This window comes from Clinocottus analis, unplaced genomic scaffold, assembly GCF_023055335.1.
Source record: "Clinocottus analis isolate CAN_PGR_092001 unplaced genomic scaffold, fCliAna1.0.p SCAF_6, whole genome shotgun sequence".
NCBI lineage: Eukaryota > Metazoa > Chordata > Actinopteri > Perciformes > Cottidae > Clinocottus > Clinocottus analis.
Window position 1 is genome coordinate 15407220 of NW_027176218.1, and position 19295 is coordinate 15426514.

Consider the following 19295-nt stretch of genomic DNA (forward strand, 5'->3'; position numbering starts at 1 on the left):
GTGTGTGCGTGTGCGTGTGCGTGTGTGTGTGCGCGCGCATAGGTGCATGTTTAGACCTCCACCTTGGCTTCAATTCTCATTTACTGATTTACAGTGCTGCTGACGCCCCCGGTGATGCTACTGATTAAGTGGTGGCAGCTGTGCATTCTTTAGTTTTTAATCTCCTTCCTCACTTCAGAACTAAAACAGACTGTTACTGACTTAATTACTGACTGTATTTGGGAGTCAGTACACTTTTTACAAATACAAAATTACTTCAGGAGCAACTTTGACAGAGCAGTCGCTCTGAAGGCTTTAGCACGGCAGGGCACAACCTCTTGGTTAGTCCGTCCTGAACTCGGTCTCTTTTTAGCCCCGTAATGGCTGCTGTGGTTTAGCTTTGGTGGGCTCAGACTGCCTGCGCTCCTCTGGCTGTGGTTTTTCGAGGAAAAGAGCCATTGACTCTATTCAATTTGAATCCTGAAATAGATTAGGAGGCCAGGCTTGGAGAAAACTGATCCTCCTCACTGAAGCGGCTCTTTTTGCAAAAATGGCAGAGTTCATTCACTCGGCTCTGGTGTTATCGGCTGAGATTGGAGCGATATCTTGTTGGTATTGATGTTTTATTGGAGTTTTTGGAAACCCTGAATACTGTGAATCCCACAATCAGTTGACGAAGGAAGGAGCAACTTCCTGACATGTTATCGATTCTGTCTCTGACCCATCAGGCATTTGCTTAAAGGTCAGTCAGAAGTGTTTTCTGTGGTGCTCCTGGGAAGAAGACTTCTGATTGTTTGTGGTGCTTTGTTATCGCTCATATCCTTGGTACACACATAGGCTGTTGTATAGTTGCAAAATAGTAGTTCAGTATTTGGGCTATGTTCTTGTTGCTTGTTTCAAAAGCTGAAAAGGAAATTCTTCTCTGAAGTGAAGAGTTTAGATATCGGACAAGTCAAAAGCCAATCCCTCAGGTCACGAGCTGTCTTAGAGAAGATGGTAGACGACTTTGTTGTCAGTGCTGGGTGGTTGTACTTGAATGAGCTGCATCCATATGCCAATAGATTCAAAAGGCCAATTCAAGCAACAGTTGTGCAATATCAGGTTTGGCTTTTGAATGAGTGGCAGACTTTAGGGGAAAGTCATTCCAAGGGTTTCGTTAAACAGGTTTCATAGTCAAGCTGTTTTCAATCACAAAGTGCACCAATCAAAACACAAAACCCAACGCTTCTGGTATTAAAGTCGTAGCATGAGTACACATGTTTTTATGGATGCATGTTTTTGTGTTTAATTTATAACCATGTATGAAAATATTTAAGCGTTGGTGCGTGTGCGTAGAGAGAATAGGGAGCTCTATAGTTGTGACTTGTAGTATTTTAGAGGAAGCGCTTAAACTAATTCTTCAGCATAGCTGTGTAATGTGGCCTCGAGTAATTCCAGGGTTAATTGCAACCAGGTTGTGGTAATGAAACGGGTTTTGTGTACCTGCCAGAGGGCTGCTCCTCTTTACACAAAGTCTATTTTGGAACCAAGTTTATTCCTTGTTCTGCAGGCACACATCCGGCAGCAGATGTATGCACCAGTGTGAAGCCAAAGAGATATAGATTTGACACATTGAACCAAGACTGCAAGAACACACTGGCCGGACACACGTGCTCGCACAAACGCACTCTCCCAGACCAGACAGGACTCGCTTCTTCTGGACTTTCTCGAGGTCTCTGGTGACGCAGCTGTTGTGACCAGCTGGGTCGGCTCGTGAAAAAGGAGTGGGGGCTACAGCCAGACACGTGTGTTGATGTGTCTGTTCAAGAAGTCGTAGTTGGGAACTGGTGCCGTGTGGTGGAAGGGAGTGAAGACGGCAGAGGGGTGGGGAGGTGGATTTGCTGGGAAAAGTGAAAGGGATAGGAGAGTGCTGCTAACGGACAGAGTTGAACAGCTGTCAGGTCAGTCACTCCTCAGCACTGACCTCCGGGTCACGATACTATACAACCCCGTTTCCTTATTGTTCCTTCTCTGGAAGATAAACACCAACATGTCCGTCTTCCCCCACCTCTACTTGAAAACTTTAAAACGCATCTCTTTTTGCGTCTTTTCTCATATCCCTTTGTAGACTTGTGTTATTTCACCAAGCCTAACCCGGTTTTCTGGATTGTGAGTCCCTATCAGAGACTGGTCCCTGTTGGTGCCAGGCTGGCTGTGGCCGTACCCCCGGCTCGGAGACATGTGCCTGCAGGCCCGTGTCTCACTTCCCCTCCACTCCTGCCTTGATCTGGCGAGGGAGAGAGAGAGGCATCTGCTGCCTTTTATGGCAAAGACTAGCCTGAAAGAACTTCACCAGAACAGAAAAAGCTGTGTGTGTATTTGTGCTGCTAAAACAGACTATGTACGTATGAGGGGAGGAGTGCTGGCAGAGAGGAAGTTTTCTTTATCCTAAAATAAACTAATGGCTCCAGAATTTCACCTCCCCTTACCACGCAAATGTTCGTAAGAGGTGGAGGAGGCGTTTGATGGAAAATTATGAAATTGCTGAGGGAAAGAGACGGGAAATAGCTTGGTGAAACAAAATGTTTTTGAAAGGAAAGAAAAGGGAGGGGGGGGGATCTTTTTTCAGAAGTCGAACATTTTTTTCTTCTGAAGGGTTTAGCAGAGCTGACGTATCTGTAGATGAAGCTCCATCCTTGAGTAAAGCTCTTTCACATGATGGAACATGTAGCTCACGGTGCAAAACCACACACACCACATGAATCTGTCTGTACCCTCATGAGCAGGAAGACGGGCTTTGTCTGTTTTGAGGGGGAGAAGGAAGCAGGCAGAGATGAGGAGAAATGAAACCAGTGGTAACGACAAGCATGGAAAGGAACCTTTAGTATAAAAACAAAACTTTAATTAAAATGTGAGTTAGAGGAGAGGTCAAGGACTGAGGAAATGGGAAACTGATGGTACAGGATAATAGTTGGTAGCAGAAAGGAAAAGGGAGGGAGGACGAGGTTAGCGCTGCGAGGTCTGAAGGATTTTAACAATGAACAAATAGCTGGTTGGACCTAAAGGAAGATAGTATATTGTAAAAAAAAAAGGAAATAAAGAAGAGGGGCAGAACTGAACTAAAGAGCACGGTAAGAGGAGGAGAAGAGAGGTGAAACAGAAAGTGTCCACTCATTAATAATTAGCTAGCAGTCTAATCTGCAGTGTCCTTGGTTTTTAAATGAGGCCAAAACGTGCTCAGGAGCTGCATGTTAGGAAGATCCAAATACCTTGATGAATCATTAGCCAGCAAATGAGAACCCGAGCGCTGTCGTGTGTCTGTGAGCGTGATGGTGCAAGCGTTGGTCCTTCAGATCTCAGCGATTTCACAGGAGGCCCGAAGGCAGCTCACAGCTAAGAATATCGCCTGACAGCTAAATTAGACAACATTGAAACACATAAAGGGGGAAACTTAAACATTTACAAAGTAAACGCTTGCCGGCTCCTAAAGCATCCACATGTTGACATGCCTTCCCTTGTTTGCTGAGCTGGAAAACAGGGCGACGCTTCCTGGAGAGGGGAATTAAATGGAGGTTTGAACACTGTGCTTTGGCAAAGAGGCCTTGTTCTCCACCGTTCTGTCATGTTTTGTAAGTGTTTGCTAGTTCCCATGGATATCAGCTGGGCCTCTGTCGATCTACCTCCTCTCCTCATTCCTTCCTCCCTCTCGTCTGTTCTCCGTCCTGTCTATCTGAATCTATTTCTAATGTCTCTGGCTGAATGTTGACCGGTCGTTGCTTCTTTCTAGGAAAGTCCGGTGGTGGTCGCAGCAGAGCGTGATTGAACGTGAGAAGGGTTTTGACTGCAGTCTGTTTTGACTGAAAACAGTGTTCATGATGCCTCTTCATTAGTGCTGTTGGAACAGCTCTCCTCAGTCCAGGAGCCGGAGTCTTCTGGGAGTGTGACTGGGAAGGAAATGGGGAAAAGCGAGAGCCAAGAACACATCACTCGACCATTGTGTTTGGACAGAGGGTGTGCAGAGAGGAGGGATGAGAACTGGAGATTGGGAGGGGGGGGTGATCGCAAGACCAACGGAAATGAGGTTCAACAAAAACACAATAAATTCAGGGAGCGAACTGAAATTCCCTCGTCCTTAGGCAAACCCAAACAGGAGTAGCAGAGCCAAGATGGAGCAAGATCTTGGGGACGGAAATAGTCATCAGAGTATGAGAAAAGCCTTGAAGAGAGGGACTTGATTACATTAGTCTCAGATTGTCCCAGACCACTGAGCCTCTGTTTATTTGTCTCACTTATGTATCAAGGCTTCTCAACCTTTAACCCCAGATTGCACTGATGCAGACGGGGAGCAGGGGCCGGGGGAGAAGAGGTTACAGCCCAGGAAGTGCAGGAAGAGTGTGATGTGACATCCCTGTGCTAAAACTAGCAATGGAAGTACAAGGCGCTGGGGACGGACGTCTGTGCGGAAGCTATAGACCTGACTTTAGGTCAGAGATCAGATTTAGGGTCAGGCACAGCAACTGAGAGCCTGTTGTCTGGTCTCTTCAGCTTGCTGCAAGGCAGTTTTGGGAATGTCACAGAAAGTTTGTTTTGATACGTATTTTCTGTCATTTTTGTTGGAAGTTAAATGATTCGGTTGTCGATGCTTTGCTCTGTGCCCGAGCTTATGGTATTGTCTTTATGCAACGTTCTGTCTGTCAGTAGTTTATTTTTCCATTTACTGTGCATTTAATGCAAAACGATTAACCTTCACTAACGTCACAGTTCACAAGTGGAGTTTTACTGCAGAACCAACGTGCTGATTTTTCCTCCCCACTTACTGTTAGCTCAGCAGTTACTTACCTGAATTTCATCTGACTTATTGTAGACCTTTCTGGAAAAAGTCCAATAAAGACCTCGCATGTTTTTCCCATTCTATACATTATGTATTTTAACAGAAAAAGTACCATTTGCATCACTGCGGAGCACGTTTTAATGTCCCTTTTTGTAATTTCCTTCATCTTTTAGTCCTTTGCAGCTCCTTAACCTGTCCCTGTTTTTTCTTCTGCAGGAAGTCAAAGACGAAGCCAAATGGAAAGAAGCCTCCCCCAGAAGAGAAGAAGCAGTACCTGGAGCTTGAGTACACAAAAATCCGTGTGGTGGATTTTGACCTCAAAGAGCTTGTGGTGCTGCCCAGAGAGATAGACCTCAACGAATGGCTCGCCAGCAACAGTGAGTAACCAGAGTGGTGGTCAATGATGGAATGAATATGTGTGCGACACAGAGTAGCTCAAACATTGTGTCCTGTAGAAACCACTGCTGTAGTTACTGAGCCTGGATTCAACACGAACATTATTCAAATATGAATATTTTTTCTTAATATGAAATATTTACTTTGACAGACCCTGAACATGATCCAGGCCTGGCATAGCACCGAGCCGGTTCCCAGTAACGCCTCATGCCGCTTCTCTAAACACCGTTCTTTACTGCCAGCCTCAGTGCCGTGTTTTAACTCTTGAAATTTATAGTTGTCATTATTATATTGTAAACTCCCTGTGGCCTGGCTGCTTGATCGATCTTTAAGAGATCCTTTCTGTGACACTATGTTCTGTCTCCCTGATTTTGTTTTGGTTACGTATCCAAACAGAAAAGGAGAAACTAGCATTCTTTCCTTTTTTATTTAAGACCGATAAAGCGTAGTTATAGAAAACAGATGGGGAAGTTATGCAAGTTTCAACACAAACAAAAGGGTCTGAGCAGTGTTTTGATTAAATAGTTTGTTTAACCAAATCAATAATCACTGGAATCCTTTAACACGTATAAACCAACAGAACTTTTAATGGATATTTTCTGACTTCTGGTTACTTTGTTTAGCCACAGCGGAGGGGGGGTGTCCTGTGGGCTTTCCTCCAGACGGTGCAACTTTTTAAATTGTGTCCTTTGGCTCCTTTTGTTCCATATGGAAGGAGAAATCAGCATAATATAAGCTTATCTGCTCAACATGACAGAAAATCATAGAGCCGTTTTCACAAAGTGGAGCCAGATCAATGGAGCCTGAGCTTCAGTGCAGAAGCACAAATGATTTCTGAAATGATTATTTAGGGGTTGCCTACTTTGTTCTTGCCCTCCAGCTTTCTGCTGAATATGCTGTGTAGCAGCTACTGAACATGAGAAATTACCTTTGGGACAAAATTAACAGTAAATCAAGTCACTAAAACAAGTGAACATGTAGAGGAACACAAAGTCGGCCATTGCTTCTTCAGTTTTAAGATTTGTTTAAAACATGTTTTAGCCTCATAAGCTGAGAATGCGTCTCTCACCAGTGTATGACGCTCATCATTATGCTCATCATTCATGTAATTGTAATATAATCATCAAACTGTTTTATTGAATGGCTTATTAATGAATTAAATCATTTCAATTAGTTATGGACGATTATGTTGACAAGAAAACACAATGTTTTCTGCCCAAATTAAACAGATAACTATTTTCTCTTTGTTGATTTTTAATTACATGAACTGCCTTCAAAGAAAGATATTCAGTTCTGAGAGTCACCACCCAGGAAAGATCTCACAAGTCTGCACACGTCTAACATACGGAACAAATATTTTTGACTGGGAGATGCATAACTTCTCACTGATTACACCCCATTTCTTCCTGATGCCTTGCTTTTGCGGCACAACGGGTTGTGTAGGACGTTCCCTTGTGGCAGAAATACCTCTTTCGGTTTTCAGTGACGTCTTAAATACTTGCAAACGGTTCAGCCACCTCCCATTATTTCCATTTTTCTGAAGTTCACACGCTGTTGAGGGAAGTGACGGAGTGGCATGTGACTGTGCCACTGATCACATGACACACACGGCCCTCTTTTATCTTCTGGAAGCATTTTAGTTATTCACATCATCTCGTTTATTTGCTCCTGTGCAGCACATGTCAGACATCGATCAACTGAATTAAATCCCTCTGTTTTCTTTGCCACAGCGACAACTTTCTTCAATCTTATCAACCTGCAGTACAGCACCATCTCAGAGTTCTGCACTGGGGAAACCTGTCAATCCATGACAGCCTGCAACACGTAAGTTATCTCCGCCGCTTTTGGTTTATTCATCGTTCGCCGTCCGCGGCCCATTGGTTTATTTATCAGAAATTGGTTAATTCATCAAGTGATGCGTCCCCGTTGCAGGTCTTTTAACTACCCGCGTCCTCCGTCTTGGAATGTGCAGAATGCAACTTCGACGTACTGCAGCAAGCGGCTTATTTACATTGAGTTTGGCACCTTTGTGTCTCCATGCTTGCTGTGTCTGAGCTGAAGCACTGCTTAGTCAAAGCATTGGTTCACTGGTTTTCCACGTCTTAAAACTGTACTCCACTATAAGGCTTCAGCAGTCTGAGTTAGATCAATCCAGTGGGTCTTTTTTAAAAGTCTAATCCTCTCCTCTTTTTTTTTTTTACAATCTCTTGCCACACACAGATTTTAGTAAAACTCACTTCATTATTTGTTGAATTTTGTGCCACAAAACCTTTTAAAAAAGTTTACTGGTCAGGAAATTGCTGATGCCACTGTACCTTCTCAGTGACAACATTAGTATCGACTAAGATCCACAGATTTTCAGTCGGACCAAAAAGCAAACTTTTGGTTGATTTTCATCTACAGAAATGGGCTGGTTTCTTTGGCTCGTCGCCTCCAAATAGTTTCAGACGCATCCAGTGCAGCTGCTTTCGGCTTAGTCTGAGTTCTGGTAGCAGAGCCGTGAGAGACTGGAGACGTACTGGATGAAGACCCGGTGCCGCTTCACCTTTCATCCCCTGCAGTCCAGCCTGTGTTTCTTGCTGCATAGATGCAGTGATGTGATCTAACACTTGACAAAGGAGTCTGCCTGCAACTCGTTCTCTCTGAAGTCATCAGACAGAAAAAAACAATGCCTGTGATGATGCTGGAGGGTTAATTGAATAATAATTAACGGTGGTTTTATTGCTACTGTGTGCAGTAAAGTAGGGCATACCTCTGGAGTAGTTCATGTAAAAGCATATTTATGCCATGTTAACAGAAGGGGTGGTGAAAGACTGTAAGCATTTATCTAACTAGTTTGTCCTGTCAGGGCGGGGTGTTGTCTTTGTGTGTGAGTCCTTGTCTTCGGAGAGCGGCCCCTGTGTATACTGAAGTCTGGAAAAACCAGATTATCAACACTTTGAGAAACAGCGACACTCACTCCACTGCTCCTGACTAATTACAATGCAACTCCAAGTGCCCGCGCTCACCCACTTATTCACCCTGGTTTAAAAATATGCCGGTGACAAACAACACAACCATTGAGAAATAGACACACGTGACAGTTGCTTTGAAAGACATCTTGTCACGAGTTAACCTCCCGGTCAACGGTGGATTTTTCCACCTGAAGCTCATCCACAGCCTGAGAACTGCAGCAAGAAGCAAACGTGCTCCGCCTGCGGTGTTTGAATAGAGTAGTGCAGATTGACATGTTTTTGTTTGTACTGTCTATTGACCGGTGGAACAACAGAGCCAATTACTTAAAAACACACTACGCAGTTTTAGTTTCTCACGGCTCAAACCCGGATTCAGCGAAAATGTTCAATGCATTTTTTTGTTTGACTTCAACTCGTACTGTTAAAACTGTGTTTCTAAAGAAGAAGCCCACCATTTATGATGGGGCCTCCCCCCCCCCGCTGCCCGGCACCCCACCCTTTCCTGCCCGGGCAGGACCTGGCACCCGCACCCCTCTGTGGTGAAAACTGACTGAGCCGCAGTCACAGCAGCGTCAGTACCCCTGCCCGAAGGCACAGCTCAGCACTATTTTTGGAAGAAAATGTTTCCATAAGCTATGAGGGAACGGAACCATTTGGTAGCTATTTAGACACACGTGTGTGTGTGTGTGTGTGTGTGTGTGTGCGTGCGTGTGCGTGTCTTTTCTTTCGCGATGGGTTCTTTCATTTTGGATTTGGTTTAATTTCCTATTTTTAAGTGTGCAAAACATTCAAGTATTAATTTAGCTCGATAGCGAACATTGAATCTGTCACCGTGAATTCTCGTCTTTGGTGAGTCGGTCAGTCTTGAAGTTAGAGTTGTTGTTGTGTTGCTTTTATTCCACCATTTAAACATACATTCTCTGCTTGTGCGACCAGATATCAAACAGCCACATATCAACGTGCCTAAAGTACAACAAAAATATTGGAGTTTAAATAAAATGTAGAATGAATTAATAAAAACAATACATGAAAAGGGGAGAAAGAGAACCAAGTTATTGCATCGCAAATCAATTGTGACAAACAGGATTTTATTTTTATAGATTTTGTTTTCTATCAAGCCCCAACGTGTGAGTTGGTCGTCCCTCCTGTGTAGCTTTTCCCTGCTAATGGCAGTAGCTTCATGTGTGGGTGTGTTCAGTCGGTGTCTCGCCCACACACACACACACACACACACACACACACACACACCGTCTAACCCAGAGTGAGTAGGTTTATTGGGAGTTTTGTCCTGGTGGTCAGTGGGTCCTCCGCAGGGTCAGTTATGTGGACGCTTTACATTCCTTAGGATTTGTACTCTCTGCCCCACTGCCTCCCAGACCCGCACTGCTAACAGCAACACCTACATGCACCCTTTTTTTAAACGGACCTTTCCAGCTTGCTGATCCGTCAGCTTGTCTTTCGTCTTTGCGGTTAACAGTTCTGGTTTACTTCCTCCTCCTCGGTTAGCTCAATTATCTGCTCCGACGTTGCTCATCTGCTGATCTACTGTTAGCGAGAACTCCAATCCGCCTCAATTCAGCTATCTGGGTCACCCCCTCCGGAAACCTTTGATGAGCAGCGGGACTGGGAGACGAGGGCCGGGGGGTCAGAGTGCTGTTAACTCCGGTAACAGCGGGGAATTTGGCCCAATCAAGAAATTAAAGCTCTGGGGAGTTCATGAAGACAACTGGAATGAACGCGTGGTTTGAGACAGTTCAGCTTTTTACACGATGTCGTCTTAGCTCAAGGCGAAGGACAGACCTGAGTGACCTTGGGATAACTTGACCCCTTTCCCAACACACCTTGTGAACTCTGTGTTAACATGGACCCACAGCTATACGAGTCACTGTGCACCTCTACTAGCCCTGGGTTAGACGTCTGTTGGAACTCGTGACTAATATTGACAGAGAGCACAACAAACACATGACACAGTTTGCTTTGTTTACTTTAGCCTTGTTTCTCACTGGGACCTTTTACGTGGATAAACGTTTCAGGTGATGAAACCTCACATTCAAACTTGACTCGAGGTTTGGCCCCTTAAGAATGAGCAGGATTGACCCTCAGCTCCACGCACCAGGGCTGTCCGCCTGGGGAAAAGTACTATTTTGTCGTGTAACAGGACCGAATCTTCTTTGTGAACAGCGTCAATCAGAAAGCGAGACGTCACATTGGAGTATGGGTTTTCCCCAAATGAGGAAATGGGGCCAGGTGATGCTTCGAAGGCCAATTATGTCTCACAACTCTTGTTGATGTTGTTTTTCTTCATGCTTGAATGAATCATTCGTGCACCAGGAAATACTTCTTTGTGTCTCAACCGCAACCACCAGCACGCTTTGGAAAGCATTCGTTATGATGAACTCAAACTCAGTTACGCAATAGTATCCTGTTGCTCCTTGATATTTCTGAAATGCTATTTTGTAAGATGTGCGTGACGACTGCAATGTTTTCTTTGTCTCTCTCTTTCTAGAATATACTACTGGTATGACGAGAGGGGGAAGAAGACAAAGTGCACTGCTCCACAATACGTCGACTTTGTAATGAGTCTTTGTCAGAAACTGGTCACAGATGAGGAAATCTTCCCTACGAAATATGGTGAGTTTCCCTGTGAAGGTTTCCTAGAAGGAGCTGATGTTGTACTGCTGCCCCCTGCTGCTTCACATGCACGAATGAGTAAATGGTTGTGTTATTATTTAGGGCTGCATCTTACAGTCGTTTTCACAATCAATCTGCTGATTGACTTCTTAATTCACGTATTAATCATTGTTTTTTATTAACATTTATATATTTATACTTTTTTCAATAAGGAAACAAACTATTTCTCAGAGCACAAGTTGACATATTGTTATTGTTTGAGTAACTTATCAATTAACTCAGCTTTTGAATTCAAACTTTTAGTTATTATATATATAAATTAATATTAACAAATCCCCATGAAAAGACAAGCGATGAAATGTTTTATTATACTGTGTCATGGATCTCCATTGATGTAAATTATTTTAAAATATGAAAATATTACAGTCAATATGACTACTTTTGAATTTGTGGCTGGAAATAGTCCCAAATTGAGTAATGTTTTCATAACACTTCAGAGTGTTTCAAGTGTACGTCTTTATTAGTAACACACCTGCATGTGGGTAAGTGTAGTATTGTACACAAAGTCTTCAGAGACTAACTGACGCATCACTGATTTTTGTTGCTAATGTAAAAAAAATGAAAGAACTAAACATGCCTTTGTCCCCTCGTGGTGATTCCTGTGCCTAACCCAGTCTCTCCTGTCTGGTTTTGTTTCCTTCTCTCTCCCTCCAGGCAAAGAGTTCCCCAACTCCTTCGAGTCCTTGGTAAAGAAGATCTGCCGGTACCTGTTCCACGTGCTGGCTCACCTCTACTGGGCGCACTTTAAAGAGACAGTGGCTCTGGAGCTGCAGGGCCACTTGAACACTCTGTATGCACATTTCATCGTTTTCGTAAGGGAGTTTAACCTGGTTGACCCCAAGGAGACCTGTATCATGGACGACCTGTCCGAAGTTCTCTGCACCCCCGCCCCGCCGCCCGCACCCACCCCGGCCCCTTCCTCCCCAGCCTCAGCGCCCTCCCCTTCTTCACAAAACCACGTGACGGAGAGATGAGCGGGGGCGGCCGTGAGACAGCAGCCCCGGGGGTGATTGAAGATAAGATAGAGGAGAGAAGGAAAGACAGCCTGGCCCCCTTCCTTGGTGCCAGCAGGACTTAAAGACCTTCCACTACCCTTATATTTCGCTATGACACCAACCGACCAGCCGGAAGGAAGGGGGGGAGGGTTTTTGAGGGGTTTGGGGTAGCGGGGAGGGGTTTGTCACGCCAGCAGGAATTGGCGTGAGCATTCCTCCCAGGGGCAAATCCCTCCCATCTTCTCTGCAATTTAAACTAGGAACAAAAAAGTATGTTTATGTTTTATTTTTATTTTTTGGTTTAATTTCACTTTTATTTTTTGTTGGAAGTTTGATTCAGTTTTTTTTTTTGTTTTTTTTTTTGCTGTGGGGAGCGGTGCAGCGTGGCCCTCCACCTCCCTCTGTCCTCTGCCTAACATCCAGTACAGGAAGGGGTTTCTGCTTCGCTTGGACCTTCTATCGTACAGTGTTGTTCACGTGAGGAGAAGAGGCGACTCTCCTCGCCTGCAGGCTTGTCCTCACCTCCTCCTGCAGCAGCGCGAGGCAGCCTGCAGGGGCGCGGCCGCCACGCTGGCCGGTCGGGAGCCTCGTCACTGCCTGACGGGGCGATACTAGCCAATCACTGTTTGGGTTGTTTATGTGGGGGATGATTGAAGCGCTTCCGACTCAGGACCTAAGAGAATATGTCACTGCTGCCAGAGAGAAGTTAGTCTCTTTTTTTAATTCTTTTCCTTTTCATTCTCTGTTCCTTGTTCACCAGACTGCTCACTCCGTTTATACGGCAGATATTGATCGTGTTTAGCTACGGTATAGTCACATAATCACCTGGTGTACCCCTAACAGGCATGCCCCAGAGCCCACCTGTAGAGGGCAGCAAACATAATGAGACGGCAACAGAAACGGGGAGATGGAAAATATAAAGATTGTATGATAGATATTTAATCTGATCAGAGAGTCGAGACAGCCTGGTGCCAATACGAGGCTGAATCAGAGTTGTGTACCGTTGCTGAGCACAGCAGCGGCCACATGAACCACCACCGACACCCACTTCAGCTGCACAGAAGGACAAAGACATGATGTAATGTCTGCAGGCCCAGAGAGGCACTGACGGAGACGGAGGGAAGGGTGGGAGTAGATGATGTGGAGCTGCTCTGCTGTTTAACAGTCAGCAGTCCTCCCAGTGCAAAACTAAAAAGTCTCCACTCCTGGTTTATTATTTCTACCTGTCCTGTTTAAAATTTGCTTTTTTAAAAAGATTATCAGAGGAAAATTAGTTCAGAAATAATAACAATAATGGTATCATTACACATGTATAGAAAATGCACAGTCTGCTTGGACTTTACTGTACAAAGAATCGCAAGCGGGTTCTCTCAGACATAGCCTTTGTATGGAGGAGAATTGGGTTTATAGTTCTCCTTTTTTATTTATTTAATTTTTTTTTTTTTTTTTTTTTTGCAGGGTTCTTCAGTTCTGGCTCTCGTTTTTATGTATTTTAATTATTAACTAAGTTAAAAGCAATTTAATATTTTAAGCTCTGCGGATTATAATCTAATAAAAGAGAGAAATGCCCCTTTGCCTCAGTCTTTTGTTTTAATGTGTTTGTGACAATTATGGAAAACATGTTGTGGTTAACTAAAATAGATACTGTTACAATTTAAGATGTTACACATATTTCTTCCCTTCAGTTTTTATGTTATTCTCATTTCCACACTTGTTTCCGTTCGCGACAATTTATGAGCGGAAGATTAAATATGATGCAAACCACATTCCCACTTTCACATCTTCATACTCAGACGCTTCATGTTGGTTTCAGAATCACTGGTCCCCGTTTTTAATAATACATGTATGACCTCAACACCTTATTGCATCATCAAAGTGAATGTGTAGTGTTCGATAAGTGGTTAAAAAGCTAATACAAATATTGTACTAGATTATTCCAAAGAAATGTAATACATATTCTAGTATAGTATGACATAAAAGAGTTATTGGAAATGTCATAAAATAGCTGTCAGTTATATTCATAATATCAAGTATACCATAATAATGGCAGTATGATATTAAAGCATAATATGTTTTAGAAATGTCATAAAATAAAACCTTTCGTAGTATAGTAAGCCATAATAGTCCTCAAATAGTATTTTATTAAAAAAGTCACAGTATAGTTGGACCAAAATGCCGTAACAAATTAATCATGTTGTATGGGATGAAAAGAAAATAATTTTATAACCATGTCTGAAAAATATCTTGATTATAGCTTGCCATAAGCTTTAATAAAAGTATGCCGTAATGCATAACACAATGTAATAAAAAATGTCGTCAGAGAAACTTGAAAAATGTCCTAGTATATTTATAGTATGACAAGAAAGATCATCACAAGTTTTAGCATAATATGCATTTTAAAAAGTCAGCAAATATCGTAGTATAATAGAAATATCATCGTAGTTTTCCTCAAAGTTTAGAGATCACCTTTCAGCGTCGACGTGAAAGTGGGAGAGAAGAGGGAGGCGTCCTCTGACGTCTTCTTGCTTCTCTTCTCGAGGAAATCATGATATAATCTATTCAAATGTAAATATTTAATATTGTATGCCTCAAGAGTCATAACGTAGTTTGCAATAAAAAGCTATGTTATTAATATAAAATATAGTCTAATTAAAAAAGTCCTGGTCATGACATAAACTCTGTTAGTTGGTGCAGAAATATGATTATATAATATAACAAAATTGTATAGTAAACAAATGTAGAGAATGAGAAAGTATAGTAAGCCATTAACAAAATATTAATGTTAAAGCCATCGTACATTGTGCCAATAAAAAGCCATACTAAAAGTTAGTGTACCACAAACATATAATTGTGATAACATTACATTAATATATTCGATATGCAGGTGAATTCCTATTTGAAAGCAATACAGACAGAGCCTGACTGCACTTATATTGCATTATTCATTTCATATTTTGAATCAGTACCTGCCGCCTGAATTTATTTTTTCTCTACATGAATACAGACTCTTCATATCATATGTTTGCTCATGAAAATTTCCCAGGAAATTATGTTTGAACCTCAAACTTGTTGAGTATTGTTGGACACAATGTCACAGCATATTATGACAGCAAAAAAAAGTAATTAACGCACTCATATTATCTGAAAGATTTCTTGCACATCTTGTTCTCAATTCTTAAATAACTTATCAAAATGCTTGCTGGATCAATACTTAAGTTTTCCAAACTCGCAAACATCAATATTGACCTCAAAGCTCCAGCATTGACCCGGCTCTGCTTGTGAAACCACAACTTCATGGAAGTGCAACACTAAATCACTGTGTCCCTTCTAAAGGATAGCATTTGGTTTCTCCACCCACAGAAACACGTTTCATGAAGGATTCTCCTTTATTGCTTTCAGATACATGACCACACGAATAATTGTTTGTTTGTTTTTAAACACCGCAAACTGCACTGTTCCTTTCTGTGACCCTGAGTGAAAAGCGTGATGACGTGCGCGCAGACATCTGACTGCATACAGACGTCTGACGTGAATTATTGACTAGAGTTACTCCATAACATACATACATTCATTATACAATACATATTAACTTAACTATCCTCAAACCTAAATGATCACCCCTAAAATGAAATGCTGGCAGACATAGTTTATGGATTATCACTTTGCTCGGGCTCCATCCGGGACTTCCGGACCACCGCGGAGCGCCGCCGCTTCTTCACAGTCGCCCGCAAGGTGACGCCCTCGTTCACTTTGAACCGCGCGATGCCGCCGATCTCGTCCAGTTTCATGGCGCTGCAGTACGGCGTCGGGACCTTCATCGTGTTCCCGAACTTGGAGTAGTCCACCGCGTACATGCCGTCCTCCTCGGACACCGTGGGCACGAAGCGCTGACCCCACAGGATCTCCTCCGACACGTAGGACGTCCTGGCTTGGGTGGTGATGCCCGTGGTCTCCACCACCCCCTCCAGGACCGCGATCACCTCCACGTCATCGTGCTGCAGGTCAAACGCGGACAGCTCATACAGGGGGCTGTCCTTGTCGATCACGTGACAGATGATGAGCGGGGACACCAGGAAGACGCCGTTGGTGCCCACCGGGTTATCCATGTGGATGTCGATCTGGTCCAGAGGCACCACCTCGCCCTCCTTGGTGGTGCTTCTCCTGACCACCTGCAGCCGCACGGTGGCGCTGATGATCATGCTTTTCCTCAGATCCCCGATGCGGATCATGAAGCACAGCTTGTTGTTTCGGACGGAGATGACGGCGTGCTTGCTGAAAATGAGCGTCTCTGCGCGCCGATTGGCCTGCGCTGTTTTCATGAAGATGCAGCCGAGCATGATGGCGTTGATGAGCAGTCCGACTATGTTCTGCACGATCAGGACGATGATGGCGGACACGCACTCCTCCGTGACCATCCGGCCCCCGAAGCCGATGGTCACCTGCACCTCTATGGAGAAGAGGAACGCGGAGGAGAAGGAGTGAATGTCCGTTACGCACGGGACAAAGCCGTCTTCTCCCTGGTCCAAGTCGCCATGCGCGAATGCAATGAGCCACCAGATCATCCCGAACAGGAGCCAGCTGCACAGAAAGGACATGGTGAAAATGATGAGCGTGTGGAGCCATTTTAAATCCACAAGGGTGGTGAAGACGTCCTGCAGGAATCGACCCTGTTCTCGGATGTTGGTGTGCGCTACATTGCAGGTGCCGTTTTTGGCCACGAACCGTGCTTTCCTCGGTTTGGCCTTATAGAACTTTGGCTGCAGGACACCCTCAGCCAGACGCGTGAGCAGGTAATCATCAGGAATGAGTCCTTTCCTGGACAACATAGCGCTCCCATGCTATGAACCCACAGCCGTTTGGCTTTGAGGGATTCGCCTCTGCCCGGCTGAAGATGAATTATTCCCCCTGTTCTCCGGTGTCCTTTCTTCCAGCTCCTCGGCTGTCGAGCGCAGTAGATTCTTGTTGTCCGTTTTCTGGAGGTATGCGCGCTCCTCACGTTGCCTCCAGATCAGGCGCTCCACAACCGCGGAGTCCCGAGGGGAAATTCTTCTTCCAGCTCCTCAGCTGCCGCCGTCACTCCCGCCACCCACAGACAGGGCAGAGATGCGCCACACCTCCCAGTCCCAGTTCAGCATCGACCCAGCGTGCACTCCGCCGTTGAAATTCAATCAGACGTCAAAAGGTTGATGCTGGAGCAGAATGGGCCTCCGGGTTGAGTTTTATCATCCTTGGAATGATCAGAAGGTTGGCTTTAGCACTGACTCCGCCACCTGACTGTAGCTTGGTAACGCGAGATGGCTGTGAGGTAAAGTAGGCCTCTACCGTCCCTCCGCCATCTCTGAGCTGCCCTTTCTTTGATTTTCAATGAGAATGCAGGAGTGGGCCCATCAAGTTAAAGGCCACAGGCAGCTCTGGATATATAATGGGTTAAATATAGAGCACTCTCGTGAATCATCTTCAGGCTGTTTGCTATTAACTTTGCTTTTCGTGAATAGAAAGTTGTCTGTTCACCGACAGGACGTTTTTCATACATCCAGGGTTATAAATCCTCTGGGCTCTCGCTCCTTTCCATCCCACCTATGGGCCCTTTAAATTACAGGCGGCTGTGCTCCTTTCTAACTTTCTAATGTCCGTCCTGCAGCAGAGGCAGCTGCTGTGACGCCCCCGAGTGTATGAGGATGATCAACACCTTCCTGTGTTCCTGGCTGGACAGCGCAGTGTATTCCTCGGCTCATGTTAAACCTGCGAGCTGCTGACTCATTTACTTCGTACGTGGCATCAAGTTTCTCTCACACAAGCACAAAAAAACGTTTGAAATCAGCCAAGTCCTTTTCCTGACACCCTCCCACCACCCTCCCCACACACGTATACACACGCACAAACACACACACAAAACACACATGAGTGATAATTTATGTTTTATTAAGAAAGAATTAACTTTTTATGTACAAATATTATACAACATGATTATAAAAGGAATATATCTTCCATGGGACAATTGCACTTTGAATGTCTTCTACTTAATGCTTCCTCTCTTCTTGTGCTACTTGTCTGCTCGCACGAAGGAGGTGAAGACGCTGTCCTCCCGGTCCAGCAGCGCCTGAGGCCTGTCGTACTCCAGGATGATGCCCCGCTTCATCACAATCACCAGGTCGGCGTTAAGGATGGTGTGGACGCGATGCTGCGCGGCGCAGGGGGAAGAAAACCAGTCACTATTGACACTAAATGAATCTTTTGAAACACAAATCAATGCTTTGTCACACAATTTCATTTCTACAGATAAGTGCAACTCCAATGAAACTGTCTGTTAAAGTTAAAGTATGAGATAAAATAAGAGGTTCTGGTTCAGAAAAATGTTCCTCCACAGTAACTTAAATATGCTCTTTAAGGTGAAGAGTTATGACGGTTTAATATTCATGGGTGATTTTTTTAAGTTTTACTTTATCATAAAATAACCTTCAGAGGTAAAAATTGCCCCGAAAGTCTAGCATCTGCTCTGATTTCCCCTTGTCCTTTTACAGCAAATCCCCCATAATTAGTTCAGAATATCTATTTTTTGTCCACTGTGCATCTGTTCGCTTTGTATCGCTTCACAGGAGCTGCATCGGCAGTGCAGGACGAAGGTCAGCGCTCTCAGGGCGAAAGAGAGGAGCTGCATGCTCGTGTGGAGGAGATACTCACTGCTATAGTAACTACTGTTCGGTCAGCAAAAGCAGTCATCACCACTTTCTGCAGGATGCTCTCCTGTGAGGACAGAGGCAGAGAGAGAAGGCTGATTTACTTTCATGTTGACGGAGAGTCAAGGACAAAAACACAGAAAAATAAAGAGCAATTGCTCCTTCCTGTTTCTTTGTAGTGTTCAACCCTGTTAAAGCTTATTTTTCAAACTGTCACTTCTCTTCTTCCTTGTCTTAGTGTCCTCGATGAAACGCTCGACCGCGTTTCCTCGAGGGCAGTGCAGCTGCGTTATAGTAAGCTTGAAATGTCGCTCTTTGTGGCCGATCGTTCTGGAACAAGTCTGAAGTATAAAAACACTGATCCCCCCCACTATTTTCCCTTCGTTTATTTCGTTCCACTCCGGCTTAAACCCTTCACCCGACACTGATAAGAACGTCTGTCACTTCCATAATGAGACATCTTTAAATAAAGGGACTGAGCGCTAACAACAACTGAACCTCAATCGTGATGTCATATGTTTAACATATGATCACAGTGCGCTCTTGTACCCAAAACACACTGACCGTTGCCATGTCTATGGACGCCGTGGCCTCGTCCATGATGAGGATGCTGCTCTTCCTCACGAAGGCTCGGGCCAGACAGAACAGCTGTCTCTGACCCTGGCTGAAATTTTCTCCTCCCTCTGTCACCATGGCATCTGAATAAAAGGAATACATAAATCCATGTATGTCCATTCACATTGAGTTTACAGATACACATATTTTAAATCAGAGACTGCTTTAAACGTAACAT

General features: G+C 44.2%; 3 protein-coding genes across 7 annotated transcripts in view; 1 reads left to right on the plus strand and 2 right to left on the minus strand.

Moving 5' to 3' along the window:
* Positions 1 to 13395, plus strand: part of mob2a (MOB kinase activator 2a) — a 54027-nt gene extending 40632 nt beyond the window's left edge. For all 4 annotated transcript variants that reach the window (XM_068603193.1, XM_068603191.1, XM_068603192.1 and 1 more), the window contains exons 2-5: positions 5006 to 5166; positions 6916 to 7009; positions 10646 to 10770; positions 11485 to 13395. In XM_068603193.1, coding sequence (XP_068459294.1) covers positions 5006 to 5166; positions 6916 to 7009; positions 10646 to 10770; positions 11485 to 11804 — 700 coding nt within the window. In that variant the 3' untranslated portion in view covers positions 11805 to 13395. The remainder of the gene's footprint in view (positions 1 to 5005; positions 5167 to 6915; positions 7010 to 10645; positions 10771 to 11484) is intronic.
* Positions 13396 to 15192: 1797 nt separating this feature from the next.
* Positions 15193 to 17150, minus strand: kcnj11 (potassium inwardly rectifying channel subfamily J member 11). The gene has a single exon (XM_068603188.1). It carries the CDS (start codon positions 16649 to 16651, stop codon positions 15473 to 15475), a length of 1179 nt encoding a protein of 392 aa, XP_068459289.1. The 5' UTR covers positions 16652 to 17150; the 3' UTR covers positions 15193 to 15472.
* A 562-nt stretch (positions 17151 to 17712) lies between these two features.
* abcc8 (ATP-binding cassette, sub-family C (CFTR/MRP), member 8) overlaps positions 17713 to 19295 on the minus strand; it is a 44222-nt gene continuing 42639 nt past the window's right edge. For both annotated transcript variants that reach the window (XM_068603187.1, XM_068603186.1), the window contains exons 36-38: positions 19067 to 19200; positions 18507 to 18569; positions 17713 to 18006 (exon numbers count right to left, since the gene is read on the minus strand). In XM_068603187.1, the coding sequence (XP_068459288.1) occupies positions 17869 to 18006; positions 18507 to 18569; positions 19067 to 19200 (335 nt within the window). In that variant the 3' untranslated portion in view covers positions 17713 to 17868. The remainder of the gene's footprint in view (positions 18007 to 18506; positions 18570 to 19066; positions 19201 to 19295) is intronic.

Excerpts from the sequence above, each read along its gene's own strand:
- kcnj11 (XM_068603188.1), bottom strand. The coding sequence starts at position 16,651 with ATGTTGTCCAGGAAAGGACTCATTCCTGATGATTACCTGCTCACGCGT.